Source organism: Trachurus japonicus, chromosome 8 (assembly GCF_045865225.1).
Source record: "Trachurus japonicus isolate A0001 chromosome 8, Traja_1.0".
NCBI lineage: Eukaryota > Metazoa > Chordata > Actinopteri > Carangiformes > Carangidae > Trachurus > Trachurus japonicus.
The window spans coordinates 24,764,026-24,785,977 of NC_140914.1; the positions used below are offsets into that span (position 1 = coordinate 24,764,026).

The following is a 21,952-nucleotide window of genomic DNA, read 5'->3' on the forward strand; positions in this document are numbered from 1 at the left end:
ATCAGCACTATCAGAGGACTCGTCTCTTTGCCGTGTTCCACCTGAGCTGTGGTAACGCACCATGTAATGGACCGTCCGTGCTGTCAGTTGTTTTCACACTGTTTAATCTTGGCCCTTACTCACAGGCTGGGACAGGCTCATGACATCTTTGGCTGAGGTAGGTGGTGACACTTGAGGTGTTGGCTGTTCACTCACTGTTTAAAGAGTTATTTTGATCACCTCTGGGCGAGGGGTTTAAGCACCTTGTAAAAATCTGCTCCGTTTATAGTGTCTCCAAAGTCTGGTATGTTGATTTTTTTTTTTATATGTTTTTGTTTCCCCAAGTCTGGGAAAGGTCTTCACCATAAATTCCTCCTGAAATAGGCATATCCCTATAATCTATTTATTTTTACATAATTATAACTTGCTCAAAATCGTAGCAGACTGCTGCTGCTCATGAGGAACAAACTCACAACACAGATATTGGTCCTTGTAAAGAGGAAAACAGGGGATTTGACATTTATAGACATGAATTTTTTGATTCAGAATGTCTTCTAAACACGGCTGACAGGAGGTAAACACACTTAAGAGGCTGTGGCTCTGTTGCACATTCAACAATGAAAGCAGCAGCACAAACACTGAGGCGCACTCGGCATGCTTCTTTGTGTCGGTAATGTGACGGGATAGAAGTCGTGTTGAATCAAGTGACGACAGGCGGTGTATTTTTGTAACATGCAGGTGTGTTTGTGTGTGTACACGACGTGCAGGTGATGAGTTTCACCCTGTGGCTGAGTGGAGTCCACGCTGTGGATGTGTGCTGTAGTAGCAGGAGGAAATTTTCATTGAGTCTCTGTTATGTGACCATGTTTGGTAAAGCTCCTCAAGCACAGTCTCTGACCAAGCCCCTTGACCGATTGGTGAACACACACGCACACACACGCATACACACACACACACACACACATGAGGAGATGGTTTCAATCACAGACCTACTGTGGCTCAGACCCCCCACCCCCTTTAAATCTTTCACTTTCCACGCTCCTTCATATCTGCCTTTCATCCCTATTTCAGCCAAACCTCTCGTTTTACCCTTTCATCTCATTTTGAATGTCTCAGTCTGTGCTCCAGCCTTCCTTTTTTGTTGAATATCTCCATCACTTTTCTCTCTCTCTCTCACACACGCACACATTCACAAGTTGAAAAGAACAGTAATGGTGCCAACTCCCAGTAGCTGCTTTTAGCGTGCCTGGGTATACGCAGCTGACAAATGACTGGACCGGTTCAGTATGCTGCTGAAGTGTGTGGATGCATTACACTGAACACAGCAGGTCTTTCTCATGTTGACACTCATCAATAACCAATGAATTAGAATTTAAGTTAAAAAAAAAAAGGATACCTGGTGTAATAGGAATATTAGTAATATGAAAAAAGTCTCAAACATTTCTCTTGTCTTCAGCTTTATTGAAGAACAACACTTTCAAGTAAGTCTCAGCTTTCAGCACTACAATTACATCATCATTAGTAGTGGTCATTGTAGACGACAACAATCCGAGTCACAAGGAAATGCTCAGACGAGGACCCCTAAGGCCAGTGTGTAGTGTAGGCTGCTTCACATTAAAATCTCCAGAGAAAACAGATCATAACAACAAATTGCATTGCATTAAGAGATAAAACAAAAGGAGAAGGGACATAAAGCCACGCTGTTAAGTCATTCAAAAGAAACAAAAAACAAAAAAACAACTGGCATGTCAGTTGATTGAAAGGTTTCCAGTCATTTTTTTTTTTTTTACACTACGATACAAATGCTGTCATCCTCGTAACACTGAGATTCAACCCAACCTATATCATTGTACACCAAGGATCGGACTTGAAATTACAGATTTAATCAACAAAAATGGGACAAGCTGTTGTGTTGTGAGTACCGTGTGTAACAGCACACTGTACTGTTTAAGTACCTAATTTAATGCAGCTATGCTAAGAGATCAACACAATTTCAGATCAGCACATTGAGATGATTCATATGCACCTTTCTAATATATAATATATATATGTATTTATAATATAATCAATGTTGGCCATTGGGTTGTTCTCACCTGATACATTGATTGGTATAGAATACACATCATGGCCTCACAATAGCAGCTTTATCAAATCCATCAACCATTGATTTTTTTCTTTTCCAAACAGCCCCAGGGTGTTGAGATACAGCACAAACATCAGGTCTTGAAATATTCTGTAGAAAATCCTGAAAGTACAAAAAAACTCAGCTCCACAGTTTGTCTGAACTAAAAGTCTAAACTCAATAGACATCCACAAAGCACAGGATGCTGCTACAACAAGTTCATCAGCATCCCTGCTCTGCCAGTCCCAGTAAAACCTCCCTCCCCGCGCTGCAGTCGAGATACCTCAGATCTTTGACTGGACTACATTACAGTTTTTATTCTACAGCTATTCACAGTTTTGAAGGCCGGGGAAATGAGATGTTCGCCTTCCCATCATCTACCTGTATATCTTATGTCAAAAAAATAGACTTTGATTTTCCACTGGGAGCTCATCTTAATGCCACTAAATGACCCATCACAACATTCACCGAGACTTAGCCCTGTGTTCAGGAGAGCACAAAAAAAAAAAAAAAAAAACTTCAACACAAAACACGCTCCCCGAGAGGGATCAGCTTTGGATTATAATACTTGGCCGGATTAATCATTGTGCAGGCAGATTATAAAAATATATACAGAGTATACATATGGAATAGAGGAGATAATCACTGGATATTACATTAGAAAGATCATGCTAATCCAAATCTGACTGCATCACATCCACCGTTTGTGTAAAGGCACAAGTTACTGTGGCCCCTCCTCTGTGGTGACAGACGGAAATACAGGAGATCACTGAGTTATTGCTCCACAGGGAGTGTGCTTTATAGTTCCACAGTGAAAACAGTGAAAACACCAGCAGACATTCTCAGACTATTATAACTAGCTATGTCACTACAGATACCAGGACTTAAATGGGAACTCCACCGATTTCACACATTGAAGTTAGTTTACAGGTGTCGGGGTGGACTAGATATATAGATATTGTATAAAGCCTTTTGTGGCTCCCAGAGGAGCTGTGCAAAGTTTGGTAAATTGCCTCGAGTGACGTCGCTCGAGTCGGTGTCAGTCGGGGCTAAAAAACCAGAGGTTTGAAAATGAAAAACAGCTGGAGGCGTGGACGGGTTCAGCTCCTCATCTCTGCTCGAGGCTACATTAGCCGCTACTGGCGTAACACACACACAAGTCTGCAACAGCGGCTGTCACGCTGCATCGTCGGGTGTTTGTGTTGTACTAACGCAGGCAACTGGTTTTTGACAAAGGAAGAAAAATGTGTGTAACAACAACCGCAGCTTCACCTGTCTGTAATATTTATGTTCATGTTGCTCCATAAGGTGCCAGCTACCAGCAGCTTTTATGTTCGGCTGAGGAGGAGTTGGGGGGCGCGTTGGTGTGTTGACAACAATTAAATGTGACAAAGTGCTGCACACACAGACTTGTTGACTTACAAGAAGCATCGCTCAAGTTCCTGCTTGATTGATGTGAAAAAAAATCATCAGATGTGCACGGAGCAGAGGAGAGGAGACTGTAACCTTTGTCAGATTAAGAGATGGAAGAAATAAAATTCCATTGCTTTAGGTTTGACTGGTGCTTTTTTTGTTGTTGTTGCATACTCTTCTTTTGCAGTGATGTACTGTAATGGCACCTGACTTCAGAACTAAACACATTCACAGTGTTTTGTTATTTGGTTGAAATTTGTTCATCACATATGGATGGAGATCTGGCTGTAATCTCTTGTTCTACTGCATTGATTTCAATTCTTCAAACAAACAAGCAAAAAGAAAAAAAAACCCCGCTGTCAACACTGACATTCTGACATCGACGATGTTATACTGTAGTAGTGCAAGGCTAAATCACGGGGTACTTCTTGTTTAAGCAACAGGAGTAGAAATGTGTGCAAATGTGAGTACAAACCTAAAATTTGTAGCTTTCACTTCATTTCTAATGTGTTTGTGTGGCAAAGGTCAAATCTGAAACATCCTCTTGTGTTCCTGTCTGTCGTGATATCAGCTGTGTGGTCATTAACGTCTGCTCGCAGCAGACTGTACAACAAGGAGACGAAATTCATTTGTTAAAAAATAAAATTAAAAAAATCAAGTACTGTAATGCCGACTGTTACACAGAGATTGTGGTAAAGATTAGTGAGTCAGACACACTCACTGTCTGTGGATACACTGTTCAGACATGCAGGGAGAGGACAAAGGAATCAAAAACACATGCATTCAGTTTGCTCCGAGAGGAAGAGACATTTAGTATTTGGAAGACAAACCCTTTTCAGCATCGGATTAATGCAATTAATATTAGATGTTATTCATCTATCTTAACTATTCACTAAGGCATCACAGAAACATGTCGATCCTACCATGCTTTATAGGGGGATTTATAGTTTACACCAAAAAAACAAAACAAAAAAAAACAAACATGCAGATTGCCACGTTGCTTTCAACAGCAAATTGTTGTCACAGATTAGTACATCCAAATGAATTTCATAATTATTCGATAGAGAATTTGGAAAAAAAATATCATATTGCTAACATTCAGCAAAAAGGAAGAGCACCATGTCGGTGTTTTGGAGAAGGGCACCAAAAACAGTGTATGGTTTGCATGCTATGCTACGCATGTGCAAACGCGCACATCTGCAGGTGGATGTGCGTGAAGCCCTCCTCCGTCGGGTTCTCAGGGTCACTGAGAACAGAGGAAGTCGCCTTTAAAAGCCTCCCGGGGTGTTCCTCTAGAGAGGTGTATATATACATATACACTGACCGGACAGGTGAGGGTGTGGGAAGTGATGCCGCTGCGTTTTCCCCCTGCACTGCCTGGGGGTTATAAGCTCTGGAGACAGTCAGCAGAGAGGGAGAGAAGCCCCTCTGGACCAGTGATATCACAAAAAAAGGTAACATTTTTAAAAAGGCTGTGTACAGTACGGTACAAAGAAAAAAACAAACGCTGATCAACTCATGAGGAAGGGATTGACAAAAGTCTCTGTAAGGCAGGGGGGAGAGGTAGAACAAAACCAAATGTTCGAGCTGGATAGAGGGAGCTCTATCCAGTGAGGCAGAGGGTTGCAACAGATGTAATGTGAGTTAGACATGTTACTGTGACTGCGAAGGACTCGAGGCTGTGGACGATAGGAGAATAGAGACAGCACAGCGCTGTGATGCCGACATGATGAATACTGAAAAGGCAAAAAAATCCTCCCGTGAGAAGCTAAGGGTGTCGGAGAGTTCCTCTTTCTCTCTCCTACATGCATATTCTCTTTTTTTTTTTAAATACACAATCCAAATCATAAGTAGGTTGGAGGGGCATGGCTGGTGATATAGGCAGGCGCCACTTGTTACAAGGAGGCCACAGCAGGTGAAACTGTAGAAGAGGCATTATGGTGTTTTTCTGTCTCTTTTTTTTCGTGAGGTCTGATGAGTAGTAAGACAAGAGCCCTATAGATACACAAACACCTGATGCGTGTGATGGAGAGCTCTTCACCCTGCAGGCCTCATCTCGTCGAGTATGGACGGAGTATGAACGACAGCAGAGGAGTCCCCCCCCCCCTCCCCTCCAGTCGCCAGGACGGCGGGCGAGAGATGGTCGTGGATCTGAAGGGGCGAAGCTTTGTTAGACTTTGTGATCTTATTCCTCTAATATTATTGCTTTCCTGTCTTTCACAGGCACTTCAGAGGATTGGGCTTTGGCTGGAGTCGAGCGTGAGGAGAGGAGAGGAGGGGGAAGGGAGGGGGGTGATAGTAATGATGAAAGAGGCGAGTGACAGGCGGAGTTAAAAGTGTGCTTGTGAGCTCTTTCTTGTCGTGTGTGTGACCAAAAAGCTGTCACCCAGCAGGATACTGATCTGTCAGCGGAAAAACACACTGAGGCTGCGAAGGCTGGTGCTTGAGTGAGACAAGAGCGGTCTCCTCGTCCTGTGTCGGAGGGAGAGGGGGGGGGGGTCACCTGAGGACTCTTAGCCCGGTCCACTGGCCGACTACAACGAGATCAAAGGGCTAACACTGGGGGACTGGAGGGTGGGAAGGATGCTGAGGCTAAAGCCGGAGAGAGAAAGAGAAGAGAGGGAGAGAGGGAGAGGCTGTGAGGTTCCTCCTGTCCAGCCTCCCTGTCCTGCTCATGTCTGTGTCTACGCGTCCTCCGCTCTACATCTCTTTAGTCCGTGTGGTTGTTGACGTTATTCCTGTCTGAGGAAGACGACGACGCCTCGACCCCTTCCTTGGCCTTCCGCCCTCCTCCCCTCCCGGTCATCACTTTGTAGCAGCCGCGGGCGATCTTGTACATCCAGATAGTGTTCAAGATGTCCAGGGCGATGCAGGAGGTGATCCAGGCCACCTGAGCGCCCAGGCCCAGCCGCTCGAAGTCCGACGTGCCGAAGGTGGCGAACACGCTGGCCCAGTAGGACGGCATCACGGCGATGCGCACCAGGAAGAAGACCACCGCCATGGCCACGCCGTTCGACACCACCATCCGGTGAGACCGGGGGTACTTTAAAACCTCGAAGAACCACCTGCAGGTGAAAGGTGATGGGGAGAGACGTGTCAGTCAAATACTAAAGAGAGGGAATGATTTGTGGGACAGGCTGACAGAGAGCAGAGCAATCGCCCGCAGGGCTGACTCACCTTTGGTTCACAAACGGCGTGGATAGCTCTGAAATGAGACGAAAGTTGGCAAAGTAGGGAAGCACGCCACGAGTCTGCAACGAGCAAACACACAAACAAAATGACACGGGCGTGATGCATGAGGAAACCAGCTAGATTAGTGGACTCTCAGGTTCTGCACTGAGGGCCTGCGGGTGACTCACCAGCACATATCCATATGCATAGAGCGCCGCCAAGTGGTGACAGACGAAAAAGCTGTCGCCCATAGTGCTCCAGTTACAAGCTAGCAGCACGAGGTCTGAGGACACAGAGGAGAGGTTTATCAGACGACGGGCAAAGTGATATGTCTGTTTGATCAGGTGGAGTATTATGTACACAGCTGACTTTAAAAAGGCAAAGGTCATCAACTGCGCCAGGGCTGACTCCAAAAAACAAGTCAAGACAAACTTTTACATTGAATCAAAGGAAACACCAAAATATCAAAAGTAAATCTAAATTGTGATTACAACCATACGTTTCTAAAACATGTCTATGTGTGATGAAGTCATATTGCTTTGACATAAAAACAATCTTTTTTGATTATGTTGCTGATTGCTCTTATATATGATAATGGATTCAACCTAAAATGCCAATCAGTATGTTGGTAGTAACAATAAACAAGTCGCTTCATAGAGCAGTAAGCTCCTTTATTTCCTGTCTTACATTATTGGACAAACTGATTCATCCAGGTGTGTCTGACCATTGTTGTGACTACTGAGGTCAGAGTCAGACACACCTGGATTAATCAGTTTGTCCAATAATGTAAGACAGGAAATAAAGGAGCTGGTTTATGTTCAGGAAGTAGTGGAGCTGTACAGAGCCTATTGAAGCATTTAATAAATTTTGTTTACAAGTGCATCTCAATAAATTAGAATATCATGGAAAAGTTCTATGTCAGTAATGCAATTCAAGAACACATTATATAGATCCATTACACACAGACTGTAACATTTAATGTTAATTTCTTTTAATTGTAATGATACTGGCTTACATTTACTGAAGACCTCAAATTCAGTATCTCAAAAAAAAAATCAATATTACCAAAAAAAGCATTTTTAATAAGGAAATGTTGGCCTTCTGAAAAGTATGTCCATCTATATGCACTAGTATTTTGTTGGGGCTATTTGACTTGAACTACTGGAAATTGACTTTTCCATGATATTCTAATTTATTGAGATGCACCTGTATATATTATTGCAACTTTAAACTCGCATATAAAAATACAAATTGTCATTATGTCATAAATTGTAAAATGTGCAGTTTTGATGCGTTTGTGACTGTAATTAGGTTACCTCACATTTATTTCCCTTTGTGTGTTTAAACCATAAACAGTACGCAGACTGACAGCGGCTAAAAAACAAAGGTAGCTCACCATAAAGAAGGTAACCACAGGTTATGGCTACGTTGAGTTTGACCAGACTCGGGTCGCCCCTGTGGAACAACAAAGAGCAGAGAGTAAAGGTAGTGTCCACACAGCTGTAACTCTACCACCCTGAAGGTAAACAAAGCGGCAGCAGGAAGCTGCTAAATATTGTACAAAACTCAAACTGTGCTCCTCTGGTCAATAATCTACCTCTGTAAAGAGAACATGATGTAATTTAGCAACTAATTAATGTAACATTGTTAAACGCACTCATCATGAAAGGTCACTCAAGGTTGATTGTCTGATGCTGATGAGCTTGCTGTGATAGCTTTGAACATGGGTTGGTCTTGATTAAAAAGAGCAGCATGATAACCAGGCTGGTGACTCTGAAACGTGACAATTAGCAGCAGTGAAGGGTTCACGCCGCAGACTCTTTGTTTCCCTCCTTTTGACCAAACGTCTGAATAAGCAGTAGTTAGCGCGCTCCACAGACCCATGACCTGCTCTGGTGACCGTTTGGTGTCTCGGCAAATAGCATCTGTTCCAAATAACAATGACGGCGTCTCTGCTTCAACAGACATCTGATCCTGGTATCAGTCACACAGATCAGATGGCAAACGACTGGCTGACTGCGTCTGTAACACAACCTCGCAACACACTACACATACTGTACAAACAGACGCACACACACACCTACTGTATGATGGCTCGCCTTACGCGCTTGATGACCCTGAGTTCACTGCTGTCACATTTTTGCTCTACCAACTTTGACCTGAGATCGTTCTGCATGATGATTTCTGTGTTTGCATGGTCTCTTACACTGAATACATGATTTGTTTGTTTGCGTGTGACACTTTGTTTATTACGCCGCTGACGACAAGATGCCTCTTGCAAACTTTCTGCAGAGCTCCGCAATCAGGAACTCCTAATCAGATTGGTCACATTGCTAATGAAGCATTGTGTTTCCTCCTCTGATTATGTATCTAATCTAATATCTGCTTGACAAGGGAGTGCTCCCCTGTTAGCTGATCGCTTGTATCAATTTACCGCTGCACTAAGGACAGAAATGCAGCAAGCGGCGCACCGAAGCTCGGATAAGACCCAACCTATGTGACGGTGTGATGGCTGCGAGCTGCCGTCACAAAGTCCAAAAGTCCAAAAGCCTCTTGATAATCACATCAGTGTGATCCAGCTCCACTTAATTAAATGTACAGTCAACCCCAAGCCCTCCTTTGTGAACGTGCCGTGAACAGACTGGAATCTGGCCAAGAAACGATCTGCAGCCTTTTACACAGTAACTTTTTTTAATAGCACTCAAGACGCACCCACAGGAACATTCACTCCTTCTCTTGTCCTTACCTTTTTTTTTTTTTTTTTTTTTTTTTTAGGTGTGAACAAAACTCCTGTGGTCCAGACCTTTTCTGACTTTCTCACAGCACTAAAAAGACTGGTTTAATTAGTATCAAGCCTCAGAGAATTATAATGTATTAATCTGAATGAACTGAGAATTTAAATAAGTTGCCATAATTTAGTAAAATAAACATACAAAAGTAAAACATAATGTAAATTTAACTTTCTGAATCAGTTTCATGTGCGTCACGCCTCCCCAACTTACTGAGCAGGACAACGACCTTCTTATTTACATAGTATTCTGGCATGACCAACTTTCAGTAGTTAGAGAGGAAACTCTCATAGTCCAACGTCTGTGTCTTCCTCTTTACTCAAGTAAAACATCATTATGAAAGTGTAACATCAGCTGCAGTAATAACGTATTAATGGTTTTGCTCTGTGGTTCCTCTGTCCCGTGTCATTTTGGTAGGGCAACAGTCGTGAGAGAAAAGCAGGGCAGTGTTTGGGGCGGTGAGACGTGTCTGTCGACAGCCGATGCGGCGCTTTGAAGCCCAAAGAGTCAGCAGCGAAAACATCACCTTATGGGGGTTACATAAAACATTTCCACCGGGTTGACCTCAACTCAACACCCTGCTGAATTCGGGCCTGCCAATCCCCCTCTAACGGCTCTGCACATGTGAAGTTCAAGTCTTGATAAGCCAATCAAGAAGTGCAGCCGAGGCATGGCACTCAGACACAGCCGCTTGTTAACTGAATGGATTATGATAACAGCCGAGGCCGCGCTGCCAGCCGGAGTGACACGCTGAAAGAGACTGAGCAGCAGCCCAAAACAAAGCAGGTTTTCTAACAGTCTGGCTCAGGCCACTCCAGCCATATTGAGAGCAGCGGGGGAGAACAATGCTGCTGTGTGACAGGTCTTAGTGATGCTGTAATACAATCAGATTGACTGGAGAATTAATGCTTGCACCACTCTAGTGTTGCAACAAGATGAGCTTTAAGGCATTAGGATACTGCTGGGGGATCAGCTAGGCACCGCTTGGTGATGGGAATAAAGTGAGAAATTTAAAAAAGGGAGATGCGAAGAAATTAAGTTTGAACATTAACACGGAGACGATTTCCTCAAGGAGAGGAAGACCACTTATCAGCTTTCCCCATTAAACTCGGTCCAAAAAATATACAGGAAGACAGAGACGCTGCGATACTAAGCACCTGAACAGCCAGCAGATGAAGACTGCTAACAGGAGGAGGGAGGGAGCCCCCTCTTAACCCCCCCTTCTTTTTTTATCCCCCTTTTCGCTCCATCAGTGATGCAGGCCGGGGCCAACACAGAGACAATAAGGGAGAGGGAGGTGTGCTGCATTGATTCGACAGCCTGAGATGTGGGGTGCTGCTACAATGGACAGCGAGAGTCTGGAGGAGGCTCATGGAGGGGCCTATTGGTGGTGGTGTCGGGGGGGTGTGGGGGTCCTGGTGAAGAGAGATGCACAGGGAGGGGTGGGGTGGGGGGAGGCAGAAGACTAGGCTGCTGTTGTTTGCGATGAAAAGGAGCCTTGTCGGTGGGATTGTGTTGTGGTCCGTCTGCTGGAGCCGGAGAGGAAACGAAACAGAGGGAAAGGGAAAAGGGACAGAGAGCAGAAGAGGAGGAAGGAGCGATGAAAGAATGGAAGTGAAAAGTGAGAGACAGTAGAGAGACAGAGAGAGAGAGAGAGAGCAAGAGAGAGAGAGAGTTGGAGCCTCTCCAGCTCACGTGTTAAAGGACTGATTAAAATACTGAAGGGAGAGAGAAAAGAGGAAGGAAAATTACCATTTCTCTCTTTCAGGACTCACTGATGCAAATAACAGAGTCAGCAGTAGCAGGTGAAAGACAGAGACAGAGGAGACAGAAGAGACAATAATCAAAGGCTAAATCCACTCAATCTACAACTCTCTGGAGACTTCACTGACAACTTAGATCCACTCTCTCTTGCTTCCCCCTCGCTCTCATTCAGATGAAGGGAGCGCCATCGTCATCTCTCCAAAGGTATTAAGTGCCATCCCTGATGATCCTTCACCGCTCCTCACCTCCCGTCTTCATCCCTTCATCTGTCTGCTCCCTCGCCTGCGAGCTAGTCGTATGAAAAAGGCAGCCGGGGTGGAAGACAGGTTTCTCCTAAAAGCACCTAAAGCGTTCACACCAAGCCCTGCCAGAACGACGTCACACACCGTCTCAGTGTTTGTATCTTCCCCTTTGGCTAACCAACATCAATTCTGTTTTGCATGCTAGGCGTTATGGGATGGTGTTTATCTTATTTGCATGCCCCCACTTCTCTTATTTCATGATACGACACTGTTTGGTTTCTGTTCCTCTTACCAGACTGGACTGGCGTTGACTGCGTCGTCAAACCACAGGATGTACAGGCAGAAGAAACCCACAATGAGAGCGTGCACAGTCGACACCAACCTGAGGACGGACACAAACACACCAGATCAGATTGACACACATGATGCAGACCAACAGCAGTTTTTCATGTAGGAAGTGTAACAAATGAGTCACAGAGTGGATTCATCCCAGCTGTCTCGCTGCTATATGACCTTTGATGTCTGTTTACAGTATAAAATTACATCTACATTGTCTCCTGTGTCCGCATGAGTGTGACTTCTTTTTCCATTGGGCGTGATACAGCGTGACCCCCGATCTCTTACGTAGGTATCTGGGCCACTGAAGAGATACTTCAGTGGCTCTTATCTCTCTTCTAGCAGAAACACAGTTCCTCCCCTGTCACAGTGCAGCCTCCGGGGCACAGTGGCTCCTGTCCACAGGCCGCGGCCAAGAATGGCTGTACAGACGGTCAGTGTATAAGTGGATGAGTCCGTCGTTTCTGCTGAATCAGAGTCAAGTGTCTGTGTGTCAAGGTTCATCTTGGCAATAACAAATGTGGGGGCAGTTTTATCGGGTTGTCATGACTTTGCGGTGTTACATAAAAACAGTGTCAGTTGACCTATGGTGCAAATTCCTAATGAGAACATTTTGTATATTTTTCATTCACAAAGATCAGAGAAACAGTGATTACAGAGCAGCTGATTGGACAGCAAAACTCTGGTGGGTATCCTGTCATTTAAATCTGTCCCATCATATGTCTGAGGAAGAATTTCATGTAAGTATCTATGTATGTTTTCAGATGTAATAAGTCGGCACCAAAAAGACTGAGATGGCACTTTTTTGTTTCCTTAAATCCCTAAACTCCTCTGAGATTCTTCTGACATATTTTTTTGTTCAAAGGGATAGGTCAACATTTTGGCAAATTCACCCATTTCCATAATCCCTATAGTCATAGGAGTAGGTTCATTACCTTTAATTATCGGTGCATGTTGTTTTGAGATCAGTGGGGCAGAGACGTGAGCTGCTCAGCGAACACCATGGAGGTGAACGGTACAGGTTCCCTGTCCCTCATCAAACTCATCAAATACACAACCCAACAACTCCAATTCGCATGAAGATGTTGTGACCTGCACATTCACCACGCTATGAAATAATAATGTATAATTATGTAACATTACGACACATGAAGCAAATACTCTGAACTACTTGCGCTTTTGAAATCACTCCGCTCAGCAGCCGTGTCTGGAATGTAGTTCCGGCTATGGATTTGCCTTGAAAACAACTCTGTTTCATATTGTTAGATTATTATTTCATAGTGTGGCGAATGTGCAGGTCACAAGGAGTTGTTGGATTGTGTATTTGATGTGTTTGATGAGGGACAGGGGACCTGTACCATTCACATCCACTGTGTTTGCTGAACAGCTCGCATCTCTGCCCCGCGGATCTCAAAACAACATGCACCGACAATTAAAGGTAATGAACCTACTCCTATGACTATTGGGATTAAGACAATAGGCAAAATGTTGAACTATCCCTTTAAGTAATTGATTTTGTTTTGAATGATAAACTGTGCTCACAACCCGCTATAACCTTCTGAATATTGGCAGAGTTTCATACAGTGTTTTATAGCAGAGCCAATCCACCTCACCTAGGACAAACAACACCTCTCTGCCAACACCATAAAAATATTAACACACATTTGAAATATACCACAAAACCTCTAGGAAAGAAGAGCCGAGCCATAATCTCACTCAGCATATGAGGCAAATTTAACAAGGGTGACTGCAGTTTTGTTTTGCCAACATCTACCGACCAAACTGATGCTATAAAATGTGTCAAGGTGACTCACTGTCTCAGCTTGACATCTCAGCATCTGTGAGTGAGGTAGTATCTTTACCTACAGTACTGCAACTATGCTAGTTACAATATTGTCACATCTTTTCTAACAAACACACAAGATCTGATTAACAAACTTGATGACAGACTGACAGGAGTTTATAGTCAGGAAGTGTAGCAGATGGGTAATCATTCAAATTGGGAGGTTTACATGTCCCTGTCTCGCCATATGACCTTTGATGTCTGTTTACAGTATAAAATTACATCTACATTGTCTCCTGTGACCACATGAGTGTGACTTCTTTTTCCATCGGGCCTGATACAGCATGACCTCCGATCTCGTGTCGTTATCTGGGCCACTGAAGAGATACTCCAGAGGTCCAGTGGCTCTTATCTCGCCTCTAGCAGAAACACAGTTCCTCCACTGTCACAGTGCAGCCTCTGGGGCACAGTGGCTCCTGTCCACAGGCAGCAGCAGCTGCTGGCCAGAGACCGGGGCCAAGAATGGCTGTACAGACGGTCAGTGTATAAGTGGACGAGTCCATCGTTTCTGCTGAATCAGAGTCAAGTGTCTGTCAGTGGAACAGACACGGAGGAACTCAGCTAAAGGATGTTCAAACCAAGTTTATGTTGGCCATGTCTTGAATCTATTTATAATCAGGGAAATGAAAGGAACCGGTTTGAAAGAAGAGGGCTGACAAAAAAAATGAAAGACATGAAATGAAGAGGCGACCCCACTCTTTCTTTGGAAGTGCTTTCACTCTTCCATACTTGCACTTAAGTTGTGGTTACATAAACAGCACACTGACACACTGAGAGCAGCCTGTTATGCAACGGTGGACCACTCTAAAGTGAGGCATCAGTGCCTAGCCTTTGACTTGTTTTGAGTTCCTCGGTCAATACTCCCTGTACTTTCAATTACTAACAGACAGGCGAATGTAAACTATAGCTGCATGAACCGAGGATTAGTGGGAACACTCGCAGACAGCAAAGAGGGCAGAGGGGGAAAAAAACAGCTATGAAAAACAGCCAATACCAGTCAGTGAAAAATGTTATGCAACTACACACCATTGCCCTCTGAACTTCACCCCTGAGGTTTTTCTGCTCGAAACTTAAAACCTCTCTGTGCTCCCATTCACATCACAACTGTAGTAGTGTGGAACGAGCCGGCCTGGGGCACATTAGGGTCTGTCTCAATGGAGCTGCATCATCAAATGATGCATCATGACTTTGCAATGTTACACAACTCTACGCAACAGTAATCTAGGGAATTGGGTCCCAGTAGGCTTGTGGTGCAACTTAATGTCAGAACCCATTTTCATGTGAAAAGGTTGTGTCAAAGAAGCAGTAAATAGAAAACAACAGTTATTTAAGTTCCTCTGAGTAGTTCTGGGTGTGTTAAGTGTGATACCTCATTTAGCTTTTCAGCTTCAACACCCAAAAGGCGCAGCATTCACATTTTTTGACCCTGAAATCCAGTGAGACATCCATTAAAAACATAATTGCTTTAGCTCAGACTGGGACACTGGTACAATGTTCTTAAGTTTCCTGAGGTGATTTGTGGTTTTGTCTTGCCAACATCAACTGGCTTCCTCCCTCACATCCCAACATCTGTGAGTGAGCCAGTGTTTTAACAATATCAACAATGCATCAATATACAGTAGAGTTCTCAATTCTGTGTCACACCCGTTCCATAAGGTTCAGTAGATGAGATGGGTGTCGGGTGTCACAATGAACCTTTAATGGGGAAAGCTAACATTTGCTTATTTGCTCTCTTGTCCAGAATTAGATTAGAGGATCAACAGTGTGCTTATGACTATACAGTAAAGATGATAAAGTAGTGTAAAGTGTTAATTAATGCGTTTTAGAAGCACTGACAGCTGAACTTGGCAGTCTCATCTATCTCTCGTTAAGAAAGCAAGCACATGCATTTCCTCGTTTAAACTTAGCCACACATTTTTCTGGTAGGCTAAGGTTCATTTGATAAAGAGGATCTCTATCTTTAGAGTGATACGTGCTTAGATGCTTACATAACAACATGATAACCCTCTGTATAGACCTGTGGTTGGACTCTTATTAGCTGGTAAACTGTTAAACTATTGCAAACTTAAACCAGCTCTGGTTTCCACACAGTATCCAGATCTCACTGCCAGTGTTGGCCTATTTAAAAAACAAAAAGCCTGCATATAGAGATGGAGATGTGGGTTCCTGTGACACACCTGGAGTTCCACTCGGTCCGTTTGGTGGGAGGCACCCGTCCATAGCCCGGTGTGAAGGCGGAGGAGAGCCGCGGGCTGGCCACCGAGAAGAGTAGCTGGAAACCCACGAAGCTGCCAGCCACCACGGTCAACTCTCTCGTCTCCATCACTCACCTAAGCACAGCGGGGGAGGGAGACAGGGAGGGGGGGCAGAGAGATACAGAGAGGGTGATGCACATGGACAGCTTCAATGGATGACTGTCAGTCATCCCGGGCAGAGGAGAGGCTGAGGCGGCGGCGGCGGCGGCGGTGGTGAGAGGGTTGAAGCGGCACCCTGTGTGGTTCATCCAGTCCACAAAGAGAGTGAAAGAGACAGAAGTGTGGGGTGGGGGGGAGAGAAAAAAATAAGCTGAAGACATGGGCTGTCTGATGCAAGTAACATGAGAGCTTTAGACAGGCAGGGCAGTCCACAGAGGGGGAAAGAGAGGATGAAAAGCACAGGAGAGGCGCTGGAGTTAAGGGCAACAGAGGGAGAAATACAGAGTGGCAGAAGCAGAAAAGAGTTAGCAGGTTTTCGTGAATACAGTACGTAACAGGGCATTTAGATTTGGAATAAAAGGTCTCCATTATTATGCATATTTTGCAAGGGGATTACAGTGAGTTGTTTAGGACACACCAAAAATCCCTGAGAAGAAAACAAAGGCTGAGCGAGAGAAGAAAAGAGGATTGTCAAGATGAAGCAACTGGCTCAAATCATAAGACAGAGGCTGTGGGAGACTGTGAAACAAAGTATTAGCCTGTACTTTGTTTTATCAAAGCACTATGTTATTCAAAAATGTATGTTTAAAGCATCTGAGAATAACAATTTTACTTTGACTTATCTGACAGATTCAAGTGTCATCGGTAAGGACCACAGGCATAGGATGAGTACGACTACTTTCTGTAGACACACAGTGTACAAACTAACTGAAGAGATTTGTTTATGCTCTCTGAGGCCAACAAACTCGGAGCCTGTGTTTTCACATCATAAGCAATTAGTGGAGATGACCTGAAATAGCATAGCATGTTTACAAAAGCAGCAAAAATCTAATTGTTCAATGATCTTTTTTTCGAGCACAATTAGGAAAATGGAGATATTACATTTTCAAGTCAATAAAGTTGTTTTTTTATTCACTTTAGATTTATTTTATTTTTTTGGCTGCCTAGAGTTACAGAGAGTGAACAATCTGACTGTTTCGAGCCACCGGATGTCTCAGGGTCGTGCCAAAGCATCAACAACTTGCTGACTCTTTCCTGACCTCCCTCTACAGACAGACAAAATAAATGGTAAGTACTGTAGCGATGGCGATCTGCAGTGGAAAACTTGGAACTATAGCGGGGTCCTGATGTTGCTGGTATAGCTTGTGAGCGTTTCACTGATCGACTGACTTTGTTTGTCAGCTTCAACCTTCTCAAATCACAAAAGCTGTTATAAGTGCAACTCCAGCAAAAATTCTCCACATATCAATATCCAAATAGGAGCCCTTATTAATCTGCAGGGGCCCGCAAGAGACCTGTAGGAGACCACGAAAGGTCACTAAAGTGCATCCTCATCATGTTCTTGAGTAATATCAGGTATTGCGACACAGTGTATCAGTGCTGGCCTGAACTCTGGCCTGAAAAATGTACTCTAATTCTGGATAAACACTGAAATTATGCAAGCTAATTAAAACCACTTATTCCAGGAGATCTGACGATTAGGATTGTGCAAGGTAAAGATTACAACTGACCAGCAGAGACAAAGGTGAGAGAGCCTACTGTAACATAGCCGTATATTTTGTGAAGGCATTGTGATTGCAAAGCAACCTACAGTAAGCAGTTTAGCAACCGAGCAGCACATGACACTTAAAGCACGCAGACCGCGTTAAGGTCTATTTTTACTCTAAAATGTCCAGTGTCATGCAATGCACACTGTACCATAAACATAAGGAAAACTGTGAACAAGAACAAGCTATTGAAGAAGACAAAGCACCTCTTGAGAAAGTATCACAAGCAAATCCCATCGATCCCTGCCACCTGAGGCGATGTTGGAGATTCTGCAGAGCAAACTTAAAGGCAGATTTGAAATAGAAAAGGATCCCTGGCTGGCAGTGTGTGGAAACACACACAGTCCCCTACAAAGCAAAGCTGCTGCGAGAAGTGAAACTCCTACTCGACTCTGCTTCCCAATGCCCCATTCTCTAGAAAATTGGCAACTTGGACAGGGAAGCTGAGGAGGCATTTTGTTGTTGGAGGAGCCACAGCACCCTGAGAGCCTCTTATTGTCCCCAGCAGCAGCAGCAGCTAGGCACATTCCTAGGTCACGTTGATCATATGCAGCATGTGCCTGAATAATTCATTGGCGATCTTCACCTGGCAGGCTGGTTCACACACTGCCCCATGGGAAAGAGCAGCAGCAGCAGCAACACACATACACATACACATACACATACACTCAGCCTCCTCCTCACTGCGGGTTGACAGCCCCGGACAGGAGAGGTGCTCTGCTCTGTCTTCCCCAACGTTTGACCTTGTTCCGCTGCACTATCCTGCTGCTGTCAGCAAACCATGACCCCGTGACATATCGACCAAACATAAATAATAGCGGTTCAATTTCCCCACTGTTCCTTTTGGAAATCTAAACCGGCCCCCTGTCTTACCGCATTGCTACACCACCAGACCAGTGGTTTTGACTCGCTGTGTGTGTGTGTGTGTGTGTGTGTGTATGTGTGTGTGTAGCAGCAGCCCTGAAGGCGCACTCCTTGGGCCAGCCACGGTCTTTACAAATCTCTGCAGGCAGCTTGGATCATGGCATGAATACTGATAATTATTGCCATTTTAAGCTTGAAAGGAAGGCTCGCATTCAGCCCATATATGCTACATACAGTGTAACAATAACCACACCACTCCCCCCTCTAATTCAGAGCACTGTACAGGCTGCACACAGCAAATGGCTTGTGCGATTCCAAGTAAAATATATATATTTAACTATGAGGAACTGACTACGTTTACTTGGAGCTTTTGCAGGGGGGGTTGCAAATGCACAACAAAAGCGTCGCAGGGCAGGCAACAGCCAATGGGACTGGTGGTGAGCAACGTTTTCAGATCGGTAACAGTATCACAACACAATGCCGCCCGCCACCAACACAAGTCAAGCAGGTGTTGAACGAGTTGTAACAAGCAGTTTTTGAGCCAGCGGCGAAGTCTCAACAAACCCCCCCCCCCCCCCTCTCCTTGAATGTCCAGGAGCAAAGTTGTTGACTAAAAACAGTTGAGGAGTGCTACGTATGCTGCTGCTGCTGGCGGTGCTGCTGCAGCCACAGACACGGAGCTGTTGCAGTTCCCAAAGACCCGGTGGACTGGTGGAAATAAACCTCAACTGTGCTCGAGATAAAACCTGAATATGTTGTGTGTGGTGTGGTGCGAGGAGCACAGGGAGGCTCTGTTACCTGCTATCCGTCGCATAGGTCTGTGCAGGCGGGTAAACCTCCGTGTCGCCACCGTCTTGTCCACTTTCTTACAACTTGACGTTAGCTAGCAAGTCGGCTACCCTGATACAGCCCGCTGGCTGGCTGGCTGGCTCTCCGTCCCCGGGGAAGAGAAAAGGGAAAAAGCCTCCTCTGCTAGGCGAACAAAGCCGAGTCCGACAAACCCATTACAGCCCGCAGGAAGATGGCTCTGCTGCTCCCAGTCGCGTTTCCTCGCCACCATGTGTGTGTGGGTTTTTTTTTTGTTTTTTTTTTGTACTTAATAGCTCGAAAGAAAAGTTTTTCCCCCCCGTTTTATTTTAGCGTTGACAGCGAGGACCGAGAGTGGTGACGTCGACACGCACCCACCTCCTCGTGCACACGCCCCCCCCAGACACAGGCTACACCCACGAGGAACAAAGGCCACACTGCTGTATTATTTATGATAACATGCAGCAGCAAAGACAGCGGAGACTTCTACGACAATATTACATTTGTGTGGTTGAGCACATTTGTTACTAATCACTTATTCACATTACAGCTAATCCTTTAGGATTAAGCTCTATTACTTACATCAGCAAGTGTTAGTCTGTGTCCTATGTCTCATAATCAATCTTCATACCACAACAGTTGCCTTGTCAGACAAAAAGAAAAAATCCAAATTATAAAACCATTCAAGGAGACCTTCAGAATTATTCAGGGAAAAAAAGTAAAAATGAAGGATTAGTTCAGTTAATAAATCATTGGATTTGACAGAGTCTTAATGTTGATCTTTATTATCCCTGAGAGCAACTATTACCGTATGATGATGAGTCATTCTCCTAACAAACATTATCAGTAACTTCTCTGATTTGGTGTTTTGTTCTGCTTTATATCACTGTGATCTGAGTAGTTTTGGGGGTTTGGAGTGTTGATTAGGTCAAAAATAAATGATCTCGAGACATCATGTGAGGCTTATAGTTACAGTAGCCTACACTGCTATAGTCCTTACAATAAACAGTGAAATTTGGACACTGTTTGACAGGTGAGGCTGAGAGGGAGAGAGAGACACCTTCCTAAAATGTTAACCATTAAATGAAACAAGGAACATTTGTACTTTAACCAACCCAGTAGGCTACTGTAACTCAAAATTTCTGTGAGCTTAATGACATGAGGGCATGTTGCACTACCACTGCACGTCATGACCGAGGCACACAAATGCAAATACTATACAAAATATATAATTTAAATTTAATCATTTATACACACGTACTGTAGCCTGCCCTACATCTAACTTGGTGGTACACATTGCATTTTGTATTTTGATACTTCTGTGTAAAAGGACAGTTACACAACGAGCAGAGATAATTGATAAAAGGAAGGTATTATCTTTTCTCCAGACTTGAAGAACAGGTAGAGATATGAATTCATGCGTTATCCGGTTCACACCTTTAGCCACCAATAAACAATGGAATGTGGGAGGAAATGAACACAACTTGAGGAATTTATATGAAAAGTCTGACTTTTACATAGAGCAAATTAATGAACTCTAGATGCTTATACTCTACTCATTGTTACATGCTGCATTGTCAGAGTCCTGACAAAACTGAGGTGTGGAGACTGCAGCCTGCTGAAGAGGTTTTATTTTGGAGTGGGTTGTTCTTTGTCATGGCAACTGCCTGACTTCTTTGTTCTGTCAGCTTCTGTGTCATTTTCCAGAGTGACATGATGAGTCAAGGTTGACTATCTGGTTCGCACACACACAAACACAAACACACAAAGACATCTTCTTCTTATGCTCACACACTGGCCTGTAGCCTTGGGCTTCCATTGCATGGCTCTAAAAGCTCTAAAAGCTCTACAGGCAAGAATAAAATAGAGACAGTAGTTTCAAAGGCCTCAGCTCCATTGAAATGCTGTGAAAATGCTTCATTCTGTTTGGGTTAATGAGTTCATACGAGTGGATTGTATCCTCCATTAAAGAAGTGAGTGAGTCAGAAACAAGCGTGGAGTCAGAGACATTTTGATAAATGGATTGAACGCTGCCTGGCTGAGCATTAGGGACATATGAAGGTAATACTCACTCAATGTACAATCTTATGGAACTGCAGAAAGGAACATACTGGAGGAGACAGCTCAGGCACTATATGGTTCGATTACAACCAGGAAGCACAATTAAATTAGATTGTAGCTACAATCCAATACAAATTTAAAGAGAATTAGATTTTACTGTGAAAATTCAAATTTGTTCAACATTTCCTCCCCAGTCTAGCAGTGAGGAAATAAAAGGCAGAGCGACTGACTGACTGAGAGGGTGTGTGAGAGAGCACACAGAGATGGATAAATGATATTTGTGTCGACTGAAAGAGTGTGTCGATTTGGGATGAATCTAATCCCTCCTCTAACAATGAAGAGCCTCACAGATTTACTAAAAGCGGCCTCTAATTAAAGCCGATCAGATGCCAATAATAGGAGTGGAACAGTGAAATAAAGAAGAGGGGAAAATAATGCAGTCACATATTATCACATACTAATATAACATTACCCACAATGTATGCAGAGTTTGATGTGCTGGGATTTGGTTTCCCTGCTGCAGTAGGTTGCAACATTTCTTCAAGTTGTTCTGTTCTTTAAAGGAAAATAGCGCCATGTGTAATTGAGGTGAATTTTAAA

At 44.0% G+C, this 21,952-nt stretch overlaps 1 protein-coding gene across 1 annotated transcript; it reads right to left on the bottom strand.

Annotated features, from left to right (window-relative positions):
- Positions 1-1,419: 1,419 nt before the first annotated feature.
- Positions 1,420-19,651, bottom strand: tlcd4b (TLC domain containing 4b). The gene is made up of 7 exons (XM_085784895.1): positions 19,283-19,651; positions 15,837-15,989; positions 11,773-11,862; positions 8,082-8,140; positions 6,874-6,968; positions 6,692-6,765; positions 1,420-6,579 (listed from the first exon to the last, which is right to left on the bottom strand). The coding sequence occupies exons 2-7, from the start codon at positions 15,980-15,982 to the stop codon at positions 6,225-6,227; spliced, it is 819 nt and encodes a 272-aa protein (XP_085641021.1). The 5' UTR covers positions 15,983-15,989; positions 19,283-19,651; the 3' UTR covers positions 1,420-6,224.
- Between the last annotated feature and the right edge of the window lie 2,301 nt (positions 19,652-21,952).